Source organism: Geotrypetes seraphini, chromosome 13, assembly GCF_902459505.1.
Source record: "Geotrypetes seraphini chromosome 13, aGeoSer1.1, whole genome shotgun sequence".
NCBI lineage: Eukaryota > Metazoa > Chordata > Amphibia > Gymnophiona > Dermophiidae > Geotrypetes > Geotrypetes seraphini.
The window spans coordinates 22014190-22039569 of record NC_047096.1 but is presented as its reverse complement, the minus strand read 5'-3'; the positions used below and the strand labels follow the sequence as shown (position 1 = coordinate 22039569).

At 43.6% G+C, this 25380-nt stretch overlaps 1 protein-coding gene across 2 annotated transcripts in view; it reads left to right on the top strand.

Annotated features, from left to right (window-relative positions):
- The first annotated feature begins 4944 nt into the window (after positions 1-4944).
- The window catches only part of TRIM29 (tripartite motif containing 29), a 41902-nt gene continuing 21466 nt past the window's right edge, over positions 4945-25380 (top strand). Inside the window, exons 1-8 of one of the 2 annotated variants that reach the window (XM_033918593.1) lie at positions 4945-6001; positions 9963-10058; positions 12950-13183; positions 13725-13914; positions 15634-15723; positions 16622-16711; positions 21299-21388; positions 21486-21572. In XM_033918593.1, coding sequence (XP_033774484.1) covers positions 5162-6001; positions 9963-10058; positions 12950-13183; positions 13725-13914; positions 15634-15723; positions 16622-16711; positions 21299-21388; positions 21486-21572 — 1717 coding nt within the window. In that variant the 5' untranslated portion in view covers positions 4945-5161. The remainder of the gene's footprint in view (positions 6002-9962; positions 10059-12949; positions 13184-13724; positions 13915-15633; positions 15724-16621; positions 16712-21298; positions 21389-21485; positions 21573-25380) is intronic. The other variant, XM_033918595.1, reaches the window with a different exon arrangement.

Below are 25380 nucleotides of genomic sequence, written 5' to 3'. Positions count from 1 at the left end.
TTTGGACTTTTTCTTTTTTGAAAATGAGCCCCGTAGTGTCTAACTGCAAAGGGTGTAGATACATGGACAGAACACGGGTGTGTCTCTATGTTACATGTGTAGTTTATAGAATAAATAAATTATGCATGTCACCTGATGCACCTAGGTGCCAACTTATGCCTGATACTGACATGGCTTAAGAGGGCATGCCTATACATGAGCACACCAATGCTGACTTACAGCAATATTCTGTAATGGAATCTTGCTACCAAGATGCCATCAAATTGGTGCTAACTGATGGCTGCCATAGTACCCACTTTTATACAATATGAGAGGCCACTGAAAAGTTCTCAGCCCAGCTGAGATGTGGAGCCATGAAACTTACAAGTTATTCCACACTTTTCGTGACACTTTTCGTTTCGATGAGGCAAATGCATCTAGCAAATGGGCACAAGTATAGGGAAACCAAACCATTGTGACATCACCAATGAGGTTAGCTCTTAGGCATTGGTGGAATGAGGTTTATGACATCACAATACAAGGGGCCACTGAAAAGTTCAACCCAACCATGAAGTGAATGATGTGGATTTTGGAACCATGAAACTTACAAGTTATTTCACACTTTTCTTGACACTTTTCGTTTCATTTCCTATCATTGAAATGAAAAATGTCAAGAAAAGTATGGAATAACTTGTAAGCTTCATGGCTCCACATCTTTCTCTTCTCGGTTGGGCTGAAAACTTTTCAGTGGCCCCTTGTATTGGTTTGTTTTGAAAATTTCTAAAAGAAAATACACAGGTTGACACCTGAATTTGTAAGACAATTACATCAATGATAACATTTGAAAGGAAAACATTATCATAATTGTAATTAAATATCAATGCTTGTCTAAGTCCACTATAATAGGGAGCAAGATGTTAGAAAAGAAAAGAATAACGGAGATAATCATTTTTTAAAAAGAAAGGATTAAAAAAAAATATAAGAAAGGCTATCTCGTATTCATTTAAAGCAAGAGTATGTTAATCCAATATGAGCTAACCTAAAGGAGAAGCTATAGCTATTGGAATTGGGGCTATTCTAGTTTCCAAAATTTTTTTCTGATGTGATGGTTAAAAAAAAAAAATAAGTATGACTTTGATATTTAACATTACACTTACAAGGAAATTGAAGACACAACCAAAGACACAACCTGCTGCTGCAGACCCAAAAAAGTTTGCGCTTACTCTGTGCTACCTTGGACAAATCAGGAAAAACCAGCACATTTGAACCACAAAATTTGACATCCTTATGTCGAAAATACAGCCTCAAAATCCAATTTCTGTCAGGTTCTAAGGCGAAAGTCACTATCAGTGTTAGCCTATCAGCTATAATCACAGACTGAGAGTTTTCTAAAAAAAAAAAAAAATTCAACCCGTCAAATCTAGTTAGGAGTCTCACTCTTCTTTTCATCCTTTTCCTTCCAGAGGTTAGATTAAAGGCCCTGGTTAAAGGTGGCATAGAGTCCTTGGGAATCTGTAAGATTTCCTCAAAGTATTTTTTTTTTTACCATAACTTGTCGGTGACAAGAGAGGTGTTTTAGGAAAGTTCACAATACTCAAATTCAATCTTCTATTAAAATTCTCAATTGTCTCCAACTTTGGAATGTACCCATAATTTATCTTTAATTAGTTCTTGCTGACTTTCTCTTGATCTTTTCCTAATTTATATAGACTCTCAGAGTGTTTATCTTGAAGTTTCCCAACCTAAACTAAACTAAATCTTAAGTATGTATACCGCATCATCTCCATAAAGATAAACCTGGTTTTGAAGGAGTGTTTATCCAGTTTATTTTGTTGTTACCCAACCTGGTTTTGAAGGAAAAGCAGCCCTTTGCCAATTTTATCCAAACGTTGACTCACTGAATGCGCCAATTTTCCAATGGCTCTACAAACTTCTCCTGAATAGATAGTATCCTGCTCAAACCTCTTAAATGTGCCAGTTATTCAATTCCATCCAACCCCATGTGCTCTGCAGTTATGGTACTTGGAATCTCCCTAGGGCCCATTCGATCATGTCCATTCATTGCTTTCTCAATGGATGCCAAAGGGAAGCTTTGTAGGGTTGGAGCACTTAACGGGCGATGGGATCCTGCCACCACCAACAGCCGCTACACACACTTCTGTGTCAAAGCTCTGTGATGATCCATTCGGTGCAGCCGGGAAACCCAGTCTTAGAGGGGTCTCATGTTGTTCGGGACTCAGCGAGGTTTCTAGCAACGCCAGAGGGGCCTCTCAAAACGATGCTCTAGAGTCATCCGAAATTTCCACTCCAGCTACAGATGACAAAAAAACTCTGGGCCAAGGCTGGGGCAGTGTTGTTCCTGGGCGGGTGAACAGGCACTTTCGCCTGGCCCTTCTTTTTCTTACCTATCCGCGCAAGCTAGAGAGTTCAGTAAGCATCTGACCTCCCTGCCACCATCTTGATCTTGGCCCCTCGTATTGTGATGTCATAATGCCTCATTCCACCAATGCCTAAGAGCCAACCTCATCGGTGATGTCACAATGGCTTGGTTTCCCTATACCTGTGCCTACTTACTACATGTATTTGCCTCATTGAAATAAAAAGTGTCAAAAGAAGTGTGGAATAACTTGTAAGTTTCATGACTCCACATCATTCTCTTCTTGATTGAGCTTAGACAACTATTTTAAGCGGTATATCAAATTTTAATAAAACTTGAAACTGAGAATTTTTCAGTGGCCCCTGAGAGCTGAGACTAAGTGGATTTGAGTCAGGATCAGCGTTTAGGCGCATTTTTTATTTTCAATATATGCACATATGCACCTATTCTTACTGCCACTTACACATACCCCTGGATTCTATAAATGGCATCCAAATTTGCATGTGATCCTGAGGTCTGTGCACAAACGAGTTAATGAACCTCTGACAGTCAATGATTGGCTGCTAATGAGCAATTATTGATGCTACTTGGCACTAATTTGGATTTGTGTGCGGATCTGGTTGCACATGATCCTGTAATGATCCATGCCCAAATCCTCTTTGGTGCAATCCAAAAGGGGGTATGGCCATTGGAAAGGCAATGTCAAGGGCATTCCAAAGAATTACACGGTATTATAGAATCTGGGGGTTGGGTGTCCAAGTTGCGCACCAGGAAGTATACCAGGGTTTAGCTGATGAAAGTCTTCATGCCCAAAGTTGGGTGCGAGAATCCCTATTGGGCACTAATCGATAAAGACCGGTCATCCCACAGCACCCTCTCTAGCAGTATATCGCAAACTGTGTGCCGTGGCAGATTCTGACTGTGCCATGAGACGCCAGCAATGAGGAGAGGCACTGGCTGACTGGTTACAGAATGTGCCTCTTGCGGTGAGAGGAACGTCCTATAGGCTGTCAACCGGCGTCGATGATTCTCCTCTTTACCGGCACCTCTCCTCCTCTCCCCCTCCAGCAAAGGGACAGGTTCAGGAGGCACACCGACAAATCCGCGCACGACAATTGTGCACATGGACAAGTGTGCGCACGACAATTGAGCCCCGTGAAATGCGCACACTAATCGGAATCTGCCATAAGCCTGAGGCGCCTCAAGCCCCTCCCATGGGACGGGGCCTGAGGAGTCTGAGCAAATCAGGGCCTTCCACATATCTACGTAGGTAAAGGGATCCCATAATCATCATGTAATCCTTACCCTAGCACTAGATACCAAGTGAATCTTTTAAGTATAGTGGCGGGGGGGGGGGGGGTCCCCCACCCCCCCTAAAAAAAAAAGAGGGTTACTTTGTAACCCTCAAAAAGACAAAATATCCATGTGGATTGTGATTGGGGAGCGCAAATGTCAGGGCGCATTTGACGGGTCACCTCCCATTCAGTGCGTGTATTTGTCGTGCGCGCATTTGTTGTCGGTTCGGGATCCAGTGGGAGGGCCTCCAAGCATGCGCGTGACATCATCACATTGACGTCCACGAGCTTCCAGGTGCCTTCTGGCCGCAGCACCGGGTTTAGTGTGCTCCGGTGCAGAAAGGTTTGCGGGACACTGCTCTATAGAATAATACTGAGCGCCGATGTTCATGGCACCTTTTTTTCAGCAACTGAAATTGAAGAAAATAAAAATTTATTCAAAATAAAAACCTATTATGAACCAGAGAACAAATTCATATCAAGTTGCATTGAATTACCAGACCTCAAATACCATACTTAAATGATTTTTCGTGCCCTTACTGGGGTGGTATAGTCATCATTGGTCTTGGTAAAGTGACCTGTGCTGTACCTTTTTAAATTATTTTTAATATCAATTTCAATAAATATAAAGTGCATAAGGACTTATGCTATAGCTTTATTCTTTTATACCGCGGTTTACACTGAAAAGAGCTGGACAATCAGAGAAATACAATAATAAAGTAAAAAATACAAATATTTGTAAAATATAATTTCAATAATAAAACTCACTAAGTAATAAACTTATCGAGCAAAGTGGTCTTAATTAATTTCCGAAAACTGCAATAGGATAACATAACTTGCTGAATACATTTACCTAACCAAGATTGTTGCCTACCAGGTGAGGGTGTACCATGGCCTAGTACAATTATCCTCTGCTTCTAATAATATGGAACTTGGGGTCTCAGCAAGTTCCCATATCCCAGTTCCTGCTGACACTCTGGTATACCCTATTTAACCACTTTTATCTGGATATGGCAAAATCCCCATAACTCTGCTGCCAGGTCAAGGGTGTCAACTCCCTCTAATTAGCTCTGTAAGCATTAAAGTTAAACACACTCCTCTCCTTGCTAAAGAAACAATTAGGTACTTTAAAAAAAAAAAAATAAAAAAAATGGAGCAGCCAAGCAGGTTTTCTGTGCCTGCAAAATAATTAAAATTAATTTTCGCTTTTGCAAAAGTGGGCGAGGCAGGAATGTTCCTGAACTTCCTGGGTGTGGTGATTCTTGTGAAATGCGAAAATCTCTTTACCTGTCTCTGCAGTTTTCACTACCAGGTGCCCTCCCTAAAGTCCCTGCAGGGCGCAGTTCAGGTAGCTTTTCTCTAGCACTGTTGTGCTGACTTCATTTGCACAAAGGAAGCAACTGCGAAGGTTCCCTACACGCAGCGGAGCTGTACAACCAACAGTGGTGTGGGGAAGGCTGCAGCCAGAAGAGAAAGATTAGTGAAACCTGTGTGCTTAAGTGATTGCAAGATGGACGCAGGAGACATAAAGACTGCAAATGGATCTGCCCTAGAAAGAGAGGACACAGAAACATCACACTGTACTGCCAAAGGGCCAGAGAATAAGAGTTTATCCAGCGGTTCTAACAAAACACCAGAGGAGATGAATGGCACTTCGGAAACGGGGAATGAGAAGTCAAACAGCCCATCTTTAGAGAAGGGGGCTGTGAAGGTCCAGCACATTAGTAGTTCAGAGCCAGATGGCGGAAAGAAAATCCACTTTGGTCTGGAGTTAGATGCCAGGAAACCACTTCGTCCTACTGTAGAATCCGGGGACTTAAAGAAACTCAACCGGCTTAATAGTGAGACAGGGAATATGAAGTCTCCAACTACTTCCAGGATAGAGCTAGAACATGAAAATGTAGCAAGCCACTCTGTTCTGGATCCAGGGGTTACGAAGGGGATGAACCGTCCAGCCCTGCAGCCAGTTGACACTAAGAAAGCAAATCGCTTTGGCCTGGATTTAGGGGATTCTCCAAAAGGCATTACTCCAAGAAGCCAGCAGGCTTCAGAGGATGTATTGTGTGACTCCTGCATTGATTTCAAGAAGAAAGCTGTGAAGTCATGTCTTGTCTGCCAGACGTCGTTCTGTGACATCCACCTGAAACCCCATCTTGAGGGAGCAGCTTTCCGTGATCACAAGCTGCTGGACCCCATCAGAGACTTTGAGGCGAGAAAGTGCCAACTGCATTTCAAGACAATGGAGCTCTTCTGCCAGACAGACCAGACCTGCATCTGCTATCTCTGCATGTTCCAGGAGCACAAGAACCACTGCACGGTCACCGTGGAGGCTGAGAAATACAGCAAAGAGGTGAGTCCTGATGGTGTTACCCGCCCGGCATTAACCCAATCGGGGCTTCTGCCTGGTTGAATCTTGTGGAGGGCATGATCTGCTGATATCCGGCAGCACTTAACTGGTTGGCGCCCTTGAAGGTCAGCACTGACTGCTAAAACCATAGTTAGTGATTCTGAGTGTGGTCTGGGGGCAGAGGCGCCACTTATGAGGTTAAGTGCCAATATTCAGCACTTAACTGCTTAAGTTGACTGCACAAATCAGATCGTATAAAATCAGTCCTGTCTTTATCTGGTATCACATAGAGGCTTATGTGCTGAATATCTCACTTAACTGCATAAGCAGCAGCTGGCCACACATAACCAGATATTCAATGCTGGTGACCGCTGCCACCTGAATGTTTATCCCCTGGTGTCTATCCCGTGTATGGTTGAATTTTGCCACCCTTTTGGCTCTAGTAACCTGTTCTGATAAGCCATTTCTCAATATGTTTTCATGTTGCTTTTGAGCCTCCCTCCTTTCGGCTTGATATAATGACTTTTTGCCCCTGAGTTTACACTGCATAGAAGATTCTATCTTTTGTTATCTGATAGATATTTGAATGTGTGTTATCATATCTCCCTGTTCTTTTCTTTTTTTCAGCTCTAGAGCGTACAGTCCCAATACTAAAAAACCCACCCAAAAAAACCCACCCATGGTCGCTGCTGTCCGGCGATCTTATTTGCTGCGTGATTTTTTAAGAATGTCTCGGGTTTCTAGATTCATTATGAAAACAGCTGCCGTAGCAGAGCGTCGCTTTTTAACGCAGGTTTTTGAAAATCCTGGCCTGAGTTTAATTTACGAGCATAAAAATTGTACATGTAAGCCTGACATTTGTCTGCCTAGGTTTAGAAGTCTAATTATTTTGAGCCTAGTACTGAAAAGCTCCTAACGATTTTCACCTCCCCAAAACCCAGCCCTGTTGCCTCCCACTTTTAATCTCCTAAATATAGGAGCTTAGTGAAATTTTGTGATGAATTTTTTTGTACTCAGCTCTAGTAAAGTTTTAAAGAGGCCAGGCTAGGAGCATAACTCTCAAAATTGAGAGCATAAACCCTATTGAATATCCAGGCCTACCTCTTTAGGTCCTTCAGTCTCTTGTGTATTGCTTAATGCATGCCATTCATCACATGAACTGCCTTCACATTATAATTGGCCTTTAATAGTTGTTGCCTCTTGAACTAGACATCACTCATGGAAGGGCCTATAAGAGGTAAATTACTTCCTTCTTTCACTAGTGGAGGAGCTTCGAACTGCAACCCTTATGGACTATAGACTGCTTTGGTTTTCTAGATATTCTTTCAGTCGTATGCAAATATATCTCATTCATCTCCATTAGGGGAATCTTGAAGATCAGACTAGTTTGCAACCCTTGAGGTCTCTAGTTTGACACATCTATAGTAGAGATCAGGAGTTTGACACATCTACAGTATTGTAGAGATCAGGGCAGGATTATTACACAGGCAAACAAGTCATGATATCAAGTTGAAAGGAGGAGGACCTCAGACCTGTCAAGTCCTACATTTGGGAATAGTAATCTTTTGACAGAGGTGAAGATCTTGTGCCAAGGGAAGGTTGCAGATCAGTTGCTTAAGCCTGGGACTGGCAGAAACTTTTAATCTGCTAATATAATTTAATTGCCAGTAATCTGCATTTTTAGTACTTGACATGTCTCACTCCCTTGATCCAATCCAGGCCTCTTGAATCCACAACCCTTCTCACTGCCTGCCTATCTCTAGTCCTGCCAATCTTCCCTTTTATATGGACCTCCACTTTCTCCTCAGATCTGCTCCCCCATCTCTCCAGAGTAGACCAAAGCAGCTGTAGGAAATGGTCCTGAGTATGGTAGCAAGCTTTAAGGAATAATTCAAGCCACAACAATCACAGGAGGAATAATGGCCCGTCCTGCTCCTGGTTTCTGCGCAGGAGACAAGGCCTCAGTCCCAGTCCCAGCTAATTTTGCGGGGTGGGAGGAGGCAGCAGAGGAATAAATGTAGATCTGTGATAAGAGCCTACAAAAATATGTTTGTCCCCAAGGCCCGAAGCAGTAAGACCTCTTTTTATGCACACACAGTCTTCAACTGTGGCCTTCTCAACTGTTTTGTCACACTGAGCTCATTAGAGAGCTTTTTCGTGACTGCTAGTTCTCTCCCTGCCACAAGGGATGCGTGCAGCTGCAGGCCTAGCTAGGTCTAGTGTGGAACAAAGCGATTCCCATTCTACAGTCATTGGTTTGACGTGTTCCTGTTTCAACAAGCGTTGTCTTGTTTGCGCACAGATCACAAGCTGCCAGTTCAGACTGGATACCAATAGAGGAAACTTGATCTGAATGCTTATGCTGTGTTATGGTCTGGATTGAGATGTGAAGGAAGAAAAGACATGAATTTTAAAACATGAACAAGTTGGTGTGGTTGCTGTGTTAGTCTTCCTGAATGCACAGACATTTCTATGCATAATAAACTAACTAAACGAAACTAAAACCTTAAGTTTATATACCGCATCATCTCCACGGATGTGGAACTCGGCACGGTTTACGAGAACTTAAAATATAGGAAGAGAAGGAAAAAAAAGGTTTACGAGAACTTAAAATATAGGAAGAGAAGGAAAAAAAAGGTTTACGAGAACTTAAAATATAGGGAAAAAAAGGTTTACATGAACTTATATATAGAAGAGAAGAGTAAGGGGGGATAGAATTACATTTTAAGTTCAGTAAGTTTTATTGAAGTTTTACGCATAACAAAAACATGAAAAAATTGCATTTTAGTGAAAAGCCGGGTTTTCAGTTGCTTGCGGAATAATTGGAGGGAGCCCAGGTTCCGCAGTGGGGTAGTAAGGTCTTTCCAAAGACCTGTGATTCTGAAGAGAAGGGATTTTCCCAGTTTGCCTGCATAGCGAATACCGTGTAATAAGAACAAGTAGGGCCGATGGCATGAAACCAAAATAAAGAGCCAAACGGTAAAACAGATATTTATTAAGTCCAAAAGTTCCAGATGTCCTGTGGCCTAAATATTAATCATTTTGAACAATTAGTCCTGCAAAATGGCAACGCTTTTCCACCCTTTAATAAGTTGCATAGCCAGGCAATTGAGATGTTACACAAAGACACCAGTTTATAGACACAGACCTAAAATTGGCAAATAGGCCAAAACCACATCAAATGTTGTATACCGAGGTTTGAGTAGTGGACCCAACTCTTGCAAAAGTTGGGACTGTTGCGTTGTCAGTGTTTGGGGGCACTACCAGCCAGGGAGGGTGTCCCAGTTGGTGCTCAGGAGTGACACCTATTGAATATGTGTGTGTCCTAGCTTTCAAAGAGGGCAGGAAATGTCCCTATGATGGCTGAGCTAAAGGAGGCGAATTAAAATGTGGAGCTACCCTGGGTAAGGCACAAGCCAAGGCCTCTAGTAGAGAATGATCAAAGGAGCTGCTGAGCCCCCCCCCTTCAAAAAAAAAAAAAAAGAAGTAAATTGAAGATGATTTTTTATGTTGTTTGAACACGGCACAGATAAGGGCGTCTCCCCTGTTTCAGAAGTTGGTGAATGTCAATCCTCATTCCTCCTAACATAAAATCTCTAATTGTTAGAGACACACCCTGGGTTGTGTCCTGAAATGCAGGAGTTACGCAGGGCTTTCGCCTGCAGCTAGGAACCATGATATGATCAAAGAAAACAGCAACCATATTTGTAACCCCGCCCACGACGCCAAGAAGAGGCAACTTTCCACATGTTAGTTATGGAATGGTATCGTATCCTTGCAGCAGGGGCCTGTGTGCACATTAGGGAGGGGAGGGGACAGAGTGGCAAACAGAAAATTGTATCTGGATACTTATAAAAACATTAAATAAAACCTTTAATGGACTCCTGAAGTTTTCAGATACTCTAGGACTTAATGGAGCAGATTGTGAAGATAAATTTTATGTTTCTCAATTCTCCTTTGAAAGGCAGAGCTGTCCGAGCGACAGGAGCAGCTGCACCTGGCGATTATGAACGTGGGTGATGAAGTGGAGAAATGGCAGAAGGAAAAGGATCGCATCAGGGTGAGAACAAAATGCTCTCCTTTCTTTTTTCTGCCTTCTATCTCTTTTTCTGTTTTTGCATTTAATTTTTCTTGATTTCTTTCTGAGTTTTCCATTTCAATCTTAAAATATTAAGGGAGCAATTTTCAAACTGTCCACATTGGCATACAGGCCTAGATTCACTAACGTCTCCGTTGTTGGGCGATCCGTGGGCAATCCGTGGCCAAGTTTTGCCGGGCGACCGATTCACCAAAGAGTCCTCATGCAAATTATCTGATCGGACGCACGCCCCACGGATCGCTGCAGAGCGATCACGACACATGCGCGCCATCCTGGTTGGCTGTAGATGCAACATGCTCGCCGCACAAGCGAGGTCAAAACAAAGGGGGAGGGATGGCATAGGGACAGTTCGACATTGCAGCTCCCGAAAGGAATCCTTTATGGAAGTTGGAACAGAACATGCTTTGCAGCCTATGGAACAAAACACGCTTTAAACCCGTGGGTTAAAACCATGGGCTCACAGAGAGCAGTGTGGCAGAGAGCAGGGAGATTTCAGGGATTTCAGTAGGGCAGAGAGCAGGAGAGTCGGAAAGGACCAGTAAGTGACTGGTCCTAAGCAGTCGCTTCATTTTGGATCGGCCAGCCCAATCGGTGTTCCTTCTTCTGTTTCGTGAATCGCTGCCTTCCTACTTATGCATGCCATTTCCCCTCATTTGCATGTGCGGATCGGATTGGGCAGAAGGTTAGTGAATCAGGTTGGGGTCGGAGAAGGCTTGCAAACTGGTCGGAGCACAATCGGTAAGCTTAGTGAATCTAGCCCAAAGACTTCTTGGCTGTAGGCTCTGCCCCAGTTTTCAGAGCGAAAGTAGGCACCTTCCCTTTGAAACCTGCCATGGGTACAAAGCTGCATGGAGACTTCTATGTGCTTTTTGTGCAGGTAGATTTTTGTTTGAGAAACAAGTGCACAAAAATACTTACTGTATCATAATCAGTGTCGTAGTAAGGGGAAGGGGGAGGTCCGCCCCAGGTGCCTTCTTGGTGAGGGCCCCAGCACCTGTCCTCTTCGCCCCTCACTCCTTCCTGACCCCCCCTTCCGCTGCACTAGTGCACCCCTTCCCTTGTACCTATTTAATTTTCCCGGCGCGAGCAGTAGCATAAACTTGCTGCCCACATCGGTGTCAGCTCTCTCTGACATCAGTTCCGGGTCCTGCGCCTCGGAAGTGACATCTGAGGGAGAGCCGACATGACGTGGGCAGCAAGTTTGTGATGCTGCTCGCGCCTAGAATATTAAAGAGGGATGGGGGAAGGGAAGGGGGGCACGCGTGTAGCAGGGGAGAGCAGAGAAAAGGACGGGAGAGGGGCACCACCGTTCCGGGTGCCACTCATCCTCACTGTGCCACTAACCGGAATGTAACATGTATTTATGCCAGGGTTTTTGTGGCCTAAATGCTTGCGCCTGTGTTAGGCGCACAATAATACCTAAGTCAAAGCAGGCACCGCATGTGAAAATGCATCCACAATGCACCCCTTGTAGGTAGGCGCTTTGGACTAGGCGCCTACTTTTTATAAAATTGCGTTTTTCAAATTAGGTGCCTAACTTTCAATTAAGTCTAAGTACTGTGTTCCCCCAGTCATTCACGGTCGGCGGTTCGCGGTCCCGGTCATTTGCGGTATTTTCCGACCGCGAACTGCCGACAAGGAGAGGGCAACGGAAGAGGCAGGAGAGAGCAGCCGGAGCACTGGCGAGTGCAGGAAATCACTCGCGGTACGCTCCAACCGCCTCTTCCTGTGCTAAGTCGGGCCTTATCCAATCAGGAGCTGCGTGTGATTGGATAAGGCCCGACTTAGTGCAGGAAGAGGCAGTCGGAGCAAACTGCGAGTGATTTCCTGCACTCGCGGCGCTCCGGCTGCCCTCTCCCGCTGCCTTCTTCAGGCTCCCCCATGAAAAACCGTATTCGCATCTTTTCGAGATTCGCGGAGGTTCCTGGAACGGAACCCCCGTGAATATCGGGGGAGTACTGTAATATTAATAATAACTTTTATTCTTATATACCGCCCTACCATAAGTTCTAAGCGGTTTACATCAAAGAAGACTGTACATTCAGTGAGGCATACATAGACATAATGGCAATTATGAAGTATTGTGCCAATTATTGATGATGATTAAGCCTATTAATCAATTAAGTTAGGCACCTATGTAGTTTGTTGAACTTTTAGAATTTGGGGCCTAAGTCATACAGACAGCACATTTAGAAGGGGGGAGAGTGTGGCGCAGTGGCTAAAGCTACAGCCTCAGCACCCTGAGGTTGTGGGTTCAAGCCCGTGCTGCTCCTTGTGACCCTGGGCAAGTCTCTTAACCCCCCCCCCCCCCATTGTCTCAGGTACATTAGACAGACTGTGAGCCCTGGGACAGACAGGGAAAAATGCTTGAGTACCTGAATAAATTCATGTAAACCATTCTTCCCTATAGAAAATTGAATAAATAAATAAATAAACTGTACATAAATAAATACTGTGAAAGTTGGTGAAAACCCCTTGCTGAGTTGTCTAAGTGCAGACTTTGCTCCTGGGACACCTATAAAGTAGCTGGTTTCAGGTTAGGCATTAACCAGGCATTTTCAGCTGAATAGGCCCATTTAGCCCTGGACAAGAAATGAAATGGCCAGAAGCCTTTCTGGCTGTTTAAATCTCTTTGAATATCAATTCCATAATGATATCTGTAAAACTCATCTGTTTGTTAATCTTATGAAGACGAGTCCATTATTAAACCACTTAAAATGTGCAAAGCTTTAGTACCCATCACAACACATTCTGGGAGTGTAAACCTTGAACTGGAAGGTAAAGAGCTTCATGAAATGAAAAAACTGTTCCTGGACTGTTTTTCAACTGTTCTTCTATTGTCCCGTCCTCAGAACTACACAACCAATCAGAAAGGAGCGGTGGACAATGCCTTCAAAGACATACTGCGGGAGCTGCAGCGGCATCAAGACGAGGTGAAGGCGGGCCTGGAGCAGAAGGAGCGAACGGGCGTAGAGCAGGTTGAGGAAATCATGAAGGAGCTGCAGACCCGGCGAGAAGAGCTGCAAGATCGCCAGCAAGACGGAGACAAGTTGCTGCATACCACCGACGCGGTGCTCTTCCTACAGGTAACAGTTGGCGTCCCTGCTGGGAAGATGTTCCCTACCTCCTGATGACACTAATCTTTCAGGGCCACAGCTTCACGCAGGGCTTAGTGGAATTAGAGCTTCACCCAAGCCATTGCATGAGGAACCAGGTGAGGTTAGCATTTTTCATCCCAGGGTAATGAGTCGGGTGTGTCATTAATAGCAGCGCCTGAGGAATTAGATGTAATTTGGATGCTGCTTCTTTGGGTTCCTGAGCATCCCAGTACTGAGCACATTTCTTCACTGTGTCCAGAGAGAGGTAAGTTTAGCACCCCCAGTTATTTTAAGGTTGCTTCAGTCAGTCATTTCAGTTCTCAGAATTATTAGATATAAATTGCAGAGTCCATTACCTCCTGTAACACATCGGTTCAGTTTATTCTTTGATTGTTAAAACATATATTGCATTGTCACGTTTTTTGGAAAATTAATAAAATATTTATATATTTAAAAAAAAAAAAGTTCTAGGCTTTAGTGATTTTACTGGATGAACTAGAAAACAGACTTTTACCCATTTCTCTTGCAGGAATTTCAGGAAGTGGTCAGAAATGTTCCCGCTCTCCTTCCTCTTCCAAGTTACAATGTCCAGCTGGAAGGGGAGAAGCTGACTCAGGCAATGCTGAGCCTCAAGGATGATCTGACAGGACTTTGCAAGAAACATGTGGAGAAAGTCTGCAGGCATGACTTCAACAAGAACCTTGTGGAGAGGGTTAATAGTAAGAGTCATACATTGTTGCTCTAACCCTAAAAATCACAGCTGTGTGTAATTTCCTATTTATCGTAAAGACCAGCCCTAGAGAGGAGACCAGCAAAATGAAGGCTCCACATGAGAGCTGGTGGACTAAGATGGGGGTAGGTGGCAGGAGGAGGAGAATAAAGTTGGAACAGAGTTTGCACACTGAATTGGTGAAAATATATATAACTTCTTCATGGGTTCACAGCATCTAATTTGCTGAGCTGGCCTTTACATTTAAGTTACAAATTAAACTTTCATTGGCTTAATTCCCAAAGTGCCCTCAGCTTCCAGTATTAAGAAAAGTTCTGACTGGGCTCTTTGGGGGTGGGGGGTGGGGGGAGAGGTTATAGCATTTCAATAGTTTAGAGTTTTACACATTGAACTGTAAGCTGGCATGCATATTGCCTATGTAAAATTACCCTATGATGCTATGCTTCTGTGCAGACGTTTAGCCAGTCCTGAATTTATTCTCACCAACTGCTTGGGCTTGCAGTCCAACAACTTGAAAGTGCAGGTTATGTATGTGCTAATTAGAAAACAAAGCCAGTGCTGGACACTTCCTAAAGACACGGAGCTCTATGATCGGGGCTAGCCCAATCGTTAGGCAAGACAAGTCAATCACCCAAGGCAGTGGCTTCTGGGAGACAGCAACGAGTATCTATAGACAGAGCAAAACAACAGACCCTGACAGCCACACAAACTCAAAGAACCATCAACTTTTACCTGAAGGAAGAGGGGATAATTTTTAAATAGCAAAGTCCACTAACAAATAGTAGAAAATCAGAAAGTTCCACGAGAAAGGGTAACAAAGTACAGTGGGAAATCCCAGGTAGACGGATGGGATACAACTGAAACAGCTCTTTATTGTAGAAATACAAAAATGAGATGCGGCAGAGGCCGTGTTTCGGCAGAAGCCTTCGTCAGGAGTCTATGAGAGATCAACATGTAAAGTATATTTCCCAGAAAGATAGAGCTAAACTAAACTAAACCTTAAGTTTATATACCGCATCCTCTCCACAGAAGTGGAGCTCGGCACGTTGGAGAGAGCTGCGTATCAACGCTATGCTATAAGAAGCTGCTAGGCTAACTTGCCACCTTCTAAATCAACATGGCGACTTTTGTAGACTCCTGACGAAGGCTTCTGCCAAAACACAGCCTATGATGAGTCCCTTCTGTATTTCTACAATACAGATTGTCTAATTAATCTTTTTAAATTGGCGTGGTCAATTACCATGCTGATTAAGCCAATTAAAAAAAGGAAAGGTACGGATCCCAAACTTAGGCGTCACTTGGCGGCTGCAATTAAGGCACCTAGCAGCGCCGAATGTATCTACCATTTATAGAATCTGGCCCTTAGGCAAATTTTGGGATGTTTTAGTTTATGGATTATGAGTCCCTTTGATTCTCAGCTAACAGTATGCTAAAACTACAAACTTTAAACTGGAGGGTAAGGATGCTGTCTTGTATTGAGTGTTGCATTCTCTTCAATGATTACGGAGCTCCCAATCATTCTGCACTTCCGTTTGAACCCCTAAATGTGTGATTCCTCCTCCTTACATCATGCCATTGGGTCTGAGGGGAGCTGAGGGAGTACTGACATCTCCTTTCCTGAGCTTAAACACTTGTCTTTCTCTTCTGTTTTAATGCAGTTGTTTTGGAAATGCTGTATCCCTGATTGTTCCTTTTCTTCAATTCACAGCTGATAACCGCTATATGGCGAAAGATTACAATTCTGAGTGGAACCAACCAGAAAGTTACAGAAGGTTCTCCTCTCTCCTGTCTGGGAAGGGTATGAAAATGATTTGTGCCTCGGTGGGCTTGACACCTTTATCGCCTCTATTTCATCCTGACTGTCCCTGTTATAGCTATCTCTTTGTCTCTTCCCATCTCCTCTAACTATTTCTACCTTTGGTGCACCAGAAGGCACAGAAGAGGGAGATGGCTGCATGGATGCTGCAACTGGGAAGAGTGGGGGGATGACTGCCTGGATGCTGAAAGTGGGAGGAAGGAGAGATAACTCTCTGGAAACTGGGACTGAGAGGAGTAGGAGAAGGCTGCCTGGATGTTGGAACTGGGAGGAGTTGGAGATGTCTGCTTGGGTGGGTTCATAGACAACGGCGTGAAAGACAAAAGCGCGCGCCGACAATTGAGCGCAGCGCGGAGGCACGCGCCGCACAAAATTACAGTTTTTAGGGGCTCCGACGGGGGGTTTGTTGGGGAACCCCCCCAGTTTACTTAATAGACATCGCGCTGGCGTTATGGGGGTTTGGGGGGTTGTAATCCTCCACATTTTACTGTAAACTGAACTTTTTCCCTAAAAACAGGGAAAAAGTTAAGTTTTCAGTAAAATGTGGGGGGTTACAACCCCCCACACCCCCCACAACGCCCCCACAACGCGGCGCGATGTCTATTAAGTAAACCCACGCCCCCCCCGTCGGAGCCCTAAAAACAGTAATTTAGAGCGGCGCGCGCCTCCGCGCTGCGCTCAATTGTCTGGGCGCGCCTTTGTCGCGGCGCGCTTTTGACCTGACACCGCTTGGGTTTTCTTGGTTCTGTGGCTCAGGCAGAAGGGGTAACTTCATCCGGACACAGTCATTTCCCTGTACAACTTTGAAGAGAGAGGAGGGTTTATCATTAAAACATCAACGGATTAAACTCATATGTACAAATTACATCTTTTCTTCCAGGTGGTGGCAGGAACATTTTTCAAACAGGAATTCAAAGCCGTCCGTTAATGGATAGTTCCCAGAGTCTTAGCAGTATGTATGGCGCAAAAGGTAGGGAAAGCTTTGGGAGATGAATATCGTTTCTTACTGGATGACATGAACTTTTTTACAGGCCTGGAAAACAGTTTGTGGCCAGGGCTTCAGCTCGGTACTAGACCAACGGTAAACTATCCAGTAACAGGGTGACTGGTTGCTTTCAGTGTTATGCTAATTTACAAGAGGCCTTAAAGTACCTCAGCGGTGCACTTGGTATGAGTGTTAAAACTTTGTTCACATACCACATTTATGCACCAAGATCGGTCTCATATTTTGTCTTTAATAAATATACTTTTTAGATATAAAGTAATCTTTAAATACTTTCAAGTAGAAAAAAATACTTTCAGAGTCATTCGCGTAGACTAAAATCAGTATAAAGCTACTCTAAAAGTATTTTTTTTGTACTTGAAACTATTTAAAGATTAATTTATATCTAAAAGTATATTTATTAAAGATAAAATATGAGACCAATGATGATTTTGGTGCATAAATGTGGTATGTGAACTAAACTAAACCTTAAGTTTATATACCGCATCATCTCCATGGATGTGGAGCTCGGCACGGTTTACAAGAACTTAAAATATAGGAAGAGAAGGAAAAAAAAAAGGTTTACATGAACTTATATATAGAAGAGAAGAGTAAGGGGGGATAGAATTACATTTTAGTGAAAAGCCGGGTTTTCAGTTGCTTGCGGAATAATTGGAGGGAGCCCAGGTTCCGCAGCAGGGTAGTAAGGTCGTTTCAAAGACCTGTGATTCTGAAGAGAAGGGATTTTCCCAGTTTGCCTGCATAGCGAATACCGTGTAGAGAGGGGAAGTAATTCATTTTAAAACTTATACCCCACTTAAAACTAAGCAGTTCAAAAGATACATACACAGTTTTTAAAAACAATACAACGAAAAATTTTTTAAAAAAACCCTCTCCAACAGTATTATTAAAGTGAGCAGCTTTCAAGAAAAGGCCTCTATAAATAAAGTCTTTTTAAACACCTTTTTAAATCTAAGTGATCCTGTCAGGTTATTCCATAGTAGCACCCTTGCCACTGAGATTGCTGGAGCCCTCAATTTTGCATAATGTACGCTTGTCAGTCTTTCACTAACTACCCATAGTGTTCCCACTGACCTCAGGGCTCGACCTGGTTGATATACTTCCAGCACCTGAGTCAGATACCAGACGATATGAAAGTGTATCACTTTAAAAATCGACAAAAGAACTTTATAAACAATTCGATATTTTATTGGTCGTTTCAGTAAAAGTGAGTTTCCAAATTTAACATCTATCACAAGTATCTAGACCAGGCGTGTCCAACCTTTTGGCTTCGCTGGGCCGCATTGGCCGAAAAAAAATGTTTCTGGGGCCGCACAAACACGCAAACGCTGCAGCAAGACAGAGGAAGGAGCCGGCAAGACGGTAAACACCCGGGGACAGCAGAGGAAAACACTGCATCACCCTCGACTGGGGTTGCATAAAATACTTCACTGGGCCGCATGCAGCCCTCGGGCCGCAGGTTGGACACCCCTGATCTAGACGGTTTACAATACAGTAAAAAAAGTACTCTAAAATATTGAGGGGAATTTACAGACAAACAGGACAGACATAACATAACAAAATTTCTTATATACCGCAGCTACCTTAGGCTCTGTGCAGTTAACAAAAATTAAAATACAAGTATACATGGTATAAGCACAATTAACTAATTAAAATATTTACCAAATAGATCAGTTTTCATAAATTTTCTAAATGCCAAATAAGAAGTAGAGATAGAAACATACATACTAACTTGTTTATCCTGTAATGCTGCCTGATAAGCTAAGATCTTACTAAAGAAGCGTTTATACACACGTCCTTTTACAGAAGGAAAATCAAAGAGCCGAAGATCACGTAGATGTTTTCTATTGGCAAATTTAAAATGACCCATGAGATAACTGGGTAATAACCCACTGAGAGCCTTGAAACAGATACAGCCCAACTCAAAAATCGCTCTTGCCTCTATTGGCAACCAGTGCAGTTTGCAATAATTCTGCGTCACGAATCCAAGAGGCAAGAAAAGGGAAAGGAAGGCGTAGTTACAGTTAAGAAAGGGTAGGGGAAAGGATAAACCCAATCGGTAAGGGCACATTTCCATTCTTGGGAGATGATACGATCGAACCTGCTCCCTCCACAGATCAACCGAGCTGCTGCATTTGCAACAACTTGCAATGCTTGACATTGCAGCCTGCCTAAGGATTCCATGCCTAGCCAGTAGGCACGATACTATAAATAGCGCCAAGCGGATGATTGCCAATTCTGCTCAACGGCGCCTAGCAGGTTCCATTTATAGAATCAGGTCCAAAATGTATTTAGTCCCAAAAAAGGGTATCACCTTATTTTCCTTTCGTTTATTTTTGTTATATTTCTATTGATACATTTCATATTGATACATGATACAAACTTTCAAGATCCTGAAAGGCATAGATAAGGTAGACAGGGACAGATTCTTCAGACTGTGGGGAACAACAAGTACAAGGGGGCACTCGGAGAAACTGAAAGGGGACAGGTTTAGAACCAATGCCAGGAAGTTTTTCTTCACCCAGAGAGTGGTGGACACATGGAACGCACTCCCGGAGGTTGTGGTGGGGCAGAAGACACTACAGGGATTCAAAGAAGGTTTGGATAAATTCCTGAAGGAAAAGGGGATTGAGGGATACAGATAGAAGTAAGGATAGGTTTTTTAGGGCAGGGAACACTTGACAGGTCATGGACCTGATGGGCCGCCGCGGGTGCGGACCGCTGGGTGCGATGGACCTCTGGTCTGATCCCGGTGGAGGCAACTTCTTATGTTCTTATGTTCTTATTTGAAAACTTGGCTTTTCTCTAAAATGTAACCACTCCCTCCCTCTCCACTCTACTTAGTCCCCTCTTTCTTTCCTTTTTACCAAGCCCTTCTTCTTCCCATTGGAGTTCCTTTCTTTAGTAATTCCTGTAAACCGTGTCGAGCTCTACTTCTGTGGAGATGATGCGGTATACAAACTTAAGGTTTAGTTTAGTTTAGTTTATTTCTTGCCTAAAATGATTATGGATGGAGCTAAAAAGCCTGACCACTAAGGGGTCAGTTTTTTTTCCAGACTAAAACTTACCTATTTGATTAAAAATCTAACCCCTCCAACCAGCTAAATGTGTGTGGTGGAGGGGTGATTTTTCACATTTAGGCTGGGCATTGTTAAATTCTATGTTAACCAGCTAAATTTACTCAGACAAGTTTTGCCTGCACGAACAGCTGATCCTCGACCGTTTTGAGCGGGTAGATGCGGTCCAATATGAGGCTAAGGATTGCCAGCTCTCTTTATCTTTACGTTTACCCACTCAGTAGGCTGTCGGGATTGACCCCTGAGCTGATAAAGCCACCATGAGTGTTGGATCAGTTGTTGAGGTCTTTCATAGTGCTACCCTCGTTCAGTCTCTGTTACTCTCAGAAATGAAAAGGTTGTGAGTCCAATCAATGCAAATAAGAATAAATTACTTCTTATCATGATAGGAGTTGCTATGCAGCTTATCACGAAAAATTGGAGAACTTGGAATAACTTAAATGATAATTTTTGGTGAGAATCCTTATGCCAAATTTATGTTTGAACATATGAATTCGTTACAATTGGGACACTATAGTAAATTTAAAGAGATTTGGGGTTCATTAACAAACTTTTGTAAGAGTTAATTATTACTATTTCCCTTTGATTCTTGGAGTGTTGTACGCATCCAGGAGGAGGAGGTGGGGGTGGGAGGGTTCGGGGGGGGGGGGGGGTTGTTATGTACTTCTATACCATTTGATTGCTGTGAGTGCTGTTTATTATACTAATTGCTTGTTAACCTGTTGCACTTTATATTGGATTTTAAAATCAATAAAGATTTATATAAAAAAAAGAAATGAAAAGGTTGTAAAAAGAAAAAATACTTGAGGGTAAATCAGTTTTAGCAGCAGTGAAATCATTTGCACATTCCCTAGTAAGAAAGAGAGAGAGAGAGAAGAATCCCATCTGGAGGAAATCCCATGTCCTGCACACACTAAGGTCCAGTCCGTGGCCAAACTGCATCATTTTTAGCCTAGATGTAAAATTGTGCTAATCTGATGGTTGCAGCACAGAACAGTGGCATAGGAAGGGGTGGGGGGGGGAGGGGGCGGTCTGTCCAAGATGCTATCTTGGTGAAGTCGCAGGCACCCGTCCACCTCTCCACCCCCCAACTCCTTCCTTGTCCCCCACTGCCGTGCGTGCGCACTGCTTCCCTTCACCCATCCCTATATAATGTTCCTGCCTTGAGCAGCAACCCCCAACCTACTGTCGCGTCAGCTTCGGCTCTTCCTCTGACATCACATCCTGGACCCGCTCCTGGAAGTGACGTCACAGGAAGAGCCGACGCTGGCACGACAGCAGCTTTGGGTTTGCTGCTTGTGCCAGGGAAGCGGCGTTCGCATGGCAGGAGAGGGCAGGGAGGGAACATTTGGATGGGGGAGCCACCACCACCCCCTCCGGGCACCTCTCACCCTCACTACGCCACTGGCACAGAACATCTTGAATCTGAAGGGCTCCACAGAGTAGTCCTAATGACAACCTCCCTTTTTTCTACTAGGAACCTACACTAGCCGGATGTGGGATCATTCTTCTCATCAGACTCAAGAGGAACCTGCCAACCAGGGAAGTTCAGTGTATTCCATGAAAGGTATGAATTGTAGTCTTTCTATTCAGAAACACTAGAAAACTCTGGGCAGGGGCCTGCCTGTTTACCACTCCAGCCCCTCCCTTTTTTTTTCTACTAGGAACCTACACTAGCCAGATGTGGGATCATTCTCGTCAGACTCAAGAGGAACCTGCCAACCAGGGAAGTTCAGTATATTCCATGAAAGGTATAAATTGTAGTCTTCCTATTCAGAAACACAAGAAAACTCTGGGCAGGGGCCTGCTTGTTTACCACTCCAGCCCCTCCCTTTTTGGTAACCTGCAGGAAACAGGAGGGGAGGAGCTGAAGAAGGAAATGTGAAATGTTGTTAGAAGAGGGTGAATGCTTGAGCAGGATGGAGATGGTGTTGAAGTCGGTGGAACTGTAGGACTGGCACAGGGAAAGCTTGAAAGCAGAGCTCACATCTTTATTGCTTTAGATATCTGTTGGGAAATGGCTAAAAACAGGCCAGAAACAAGCAATGCTCCTGCAAAACTGCTTGAGGGATCGCTGATCTCTTTCTGTCCGGCTAGAGCTGCTCCAGCCTTTTCGTGATTGGAGCCTCATAGAGCTAGCTGATTAGTGCCCCCCCCTGGTTTAAAAAGCATGAAAATATCTGATGTGGTACAAGGTGGAAGGAAAGGTGTCCGTGGTCCCCTGCTTGGCTTTGTGGGAATGTGGAGGCCATGAAGGAAAACTATGTGGAAGGGTTGGATGGATCCTTTCAACGGTATTTTGAGAATAGAGAAATCTTGGGAGGCCAAATAGAGGAGAAAAGGTCAATGATGAATGTACAGATCAATTTGGGGGGGCCAAACCAGGTTCAGACTTGCTATTAGATAGTCCAGGGAAAGCAGAATGGCGGGAGAGCAGATTCTCATCTCTTTTTGCCTACCCCAGTCCTATGTCCAACTTTCTCCCTTCTCTTCTGCTGCAATCCTACCTTTATTTATTTAATTAATTTGTTTTCAGTTCCGTTGTCCCCAAAGAGCTCAGAACGGGTTACTGGTTAAGCATACATAATTTCAGAACAAGTTTACAAAAAAAAAAAAAAAAAAATTATTTATTTATTAAGTTTCAAATTTTCCAAGCATAAAATCTTGTACAGATAGTGAGTTAACAAATAAAAATAATAAATGGGAATCACAATAAAACATATAAGAGATAATGAAAACAAGAAATAATCTATATAGCTATTTAAGTACAAGTTAATACAAATTAATCTCACTCAAGTCCTCAAAACTGGATCCAAGAATTATTGAGTAATATTTGAACTAAGATTATGTTAATAAAAGAGAAGATAACTGTCCTTTGCTAGATGAGGAGCAAACATATCTAGATCTGAGTTGTTGTTCCTTCATTTTCCGGTCGCTTTTGAGATAAAAATTCCGTCAGCTGACTCAGATCAAAAAACACATATTTTAATGATTGGTACCTAACAATAATGGATAACAGAGGGAAAAAACTCTTTCAATCTGTATCACCCCGGGTTTCAGCAACAGAAACCGGCGTCGTCTTTTTTTTTAGTTTCCTTTGAAACATCTGGAAAAATTTGAATATGGAGACCAAGAAAGTCCTTCATTCTATTTTTAAAAAATAACTTCAGTATCCAATCTTTATCCGGGGATAATGCCACTGTAATTAAGAGAGTAGCTGGTTTAGCTACCTCATGATCAGAAGTTTCGAACATGGCGGAGATATCTAGAGTCTTTCATTGGTCTTCTTGTAGTTCAATGTGGTCTTGAGCCATAATTGGAAGGTAATATGCCCTTGTAAGAGGAGGCAAAGCGGTCTCTGGAATATCAAGAATTTCTAGAAAGTACCATTTTACCATGTCTCGAGGGGGGGGGGGGGAACGGAGAGGATCTTTGGAAAATTTATCAATCTCAAATTATTAATTCTACTATTGTCTTCAAGAGCCTCAAGTTTCCTCCGCAGAATTATGTTATCTTCAACTATTGCTTCTTGATTTTGCTTCAAAGTTTTAACTTCTTTGTCTGTTTTTTGAATGTCTGTTTTATATAAACGATACAAGTTTTTATTTTAACCTGGCATATACTAGGGGTCTAATCTTAATACACGTGATATACAGTTTACCGGTTACAATTTGCCATAGTTATCCTTACAGTGCAAGGCTTTCAGTACAAGTTTTATCCTAATTTGACACACAGATAGTTTACAGGTTAGATTTGCCATATTTGCAGTGCAAGATTTTACAATACAAGTTTTCCTTACGTGTCACATACTGGTTCTGGAACCAATATACATTTTTTTGTAGTCCATCGATCAAGGGCAGGGGGGTTAGGTGAAAAGGTATGTTTTTATTTCTTTTCCTAAAGTTGAGGAGTCCTTCAAGGGCTCTGATCTGCGGGGGGCAGTCAATTTCAGTGGCTCGGTATGAAGTGGGAGTAGGACCGTCGGTTGGCGGTTTGCAGTCGAAGGGCACCACCAGGGGGCGTTTTGAGGCGTATTTCGTCCCGGGAGTGGAGGGACTGGTTCGGCACTTACGGAGGAAGCTTAGCTGTTACGTAGTCCGGTGCCATGTCTTTACCCTAGCCTACGGGCAGACATTTGGATTTACCTGAAAATATTATCTTTTTAGTCCACAGTTTAGTGGACATCCAGGTGTCTGGATGTCTTTCTAAATTTGAAGAGTTTGCCCGGTTTTCCTGTCCCCTGTCTCTCACCTACCTCCTCCGCCAAATATTTAAACTTCAGTCCAGCTGGCAGTAGCAGCGAGGTGAGCCTGCTGCCACCGGTCTGTCCTAGAAGCCTTCATTCTGTAGCAACTTCCTGTTACCACATAGGGGGGACAGCTGCAGAATGAAGGCTTCCGAGGCAGACTGATGACAGCAGGCTCACCTCACTGCTGCTGTCCTGAAGATTAAATATTCAGTGGAGGAGGTAGGTGGGGAACAGGAGAGAGATGCTCAATTCTGGATTTGTCGCTGGAGAGACAGAGAGCCTGTACCTGTATCCTGCTGGGGGAGAAGAGAGAGGAGGAGGGTTGGAGGGAGGTAGAGAGAGGAAAGCATTCATTGGGGGGGGGGTTGGAGGAATGGAGAGAGAAAGAGAGGGAGAGAGAGAAACACCTGTGGGAGGAGGGGTTGCAGGGAGGGAGAGAGAAAAAGCACCCATATAGGAGGGGGGGTTGAAGGGAGAGAGGGTACAGAGGATGGGAAGGGGGACTAAGGGGTGAAAGGTAGGGGCAGGGCAGGGGCAAAACTGGTGGAAGGCAGGGCTGGGAGTGGGGTGGAGTGGAGTGGAGAAAGGCAGGGTGGGTCGGGGGGGGGAGGGTGAGGACATGGTTATGTGTCCCTTTTTTCACTTTATAAATATGATAACCCTACCCTGGCCAAAGCTGCAACCAGACTAAATGTCATCTCAGAACCTTTAAACAAAGGCCCACACCCAAACACTGCTGCATCTTGCCCTTTCCCTGACAGGAAGTCCTGCATCAAAGAGCAGTGGAATGCAACAGCACTTCAACACAGCCCTGTGTTTAAAGGCTCCATGCAGATGCCAAATCCGTTTGCAGCTTCAGCTTGGAAACAGGTAGAGCAGGGAAGCGTGGGGAGATGCTGGGCGCAGGAAGAGAGTTTGGAAGGGGAGATGCTGAACATGGAATGGGGGTAGGGAAGGGGAGATGGATTTTGTTTCAATTATTGGGATTTGTGAACCACCTTTATGAAGAACTTGACTTATAACTTACAGTTGTATTAACAACATAACAAGGAAACAATCAAATATAAACATAAATACAATCGATGGAGACGAAAATTGAATCCTAATAATAGGAGGAACATGATAAAGTGTCAGGAACATGCAGATTAAAACAGCACGGTTGAACAATAATATAACTGAAATATGAAAAATGTCAGCAGGGTAGAAATGATACAACATAATAGTTTAGAGAATTTTACCGACGAGGTTACAGGAGCAGAGGAAGACGATAAATATAACAATTTCTTCTTAGAAAAGAAATGCATTGAAGC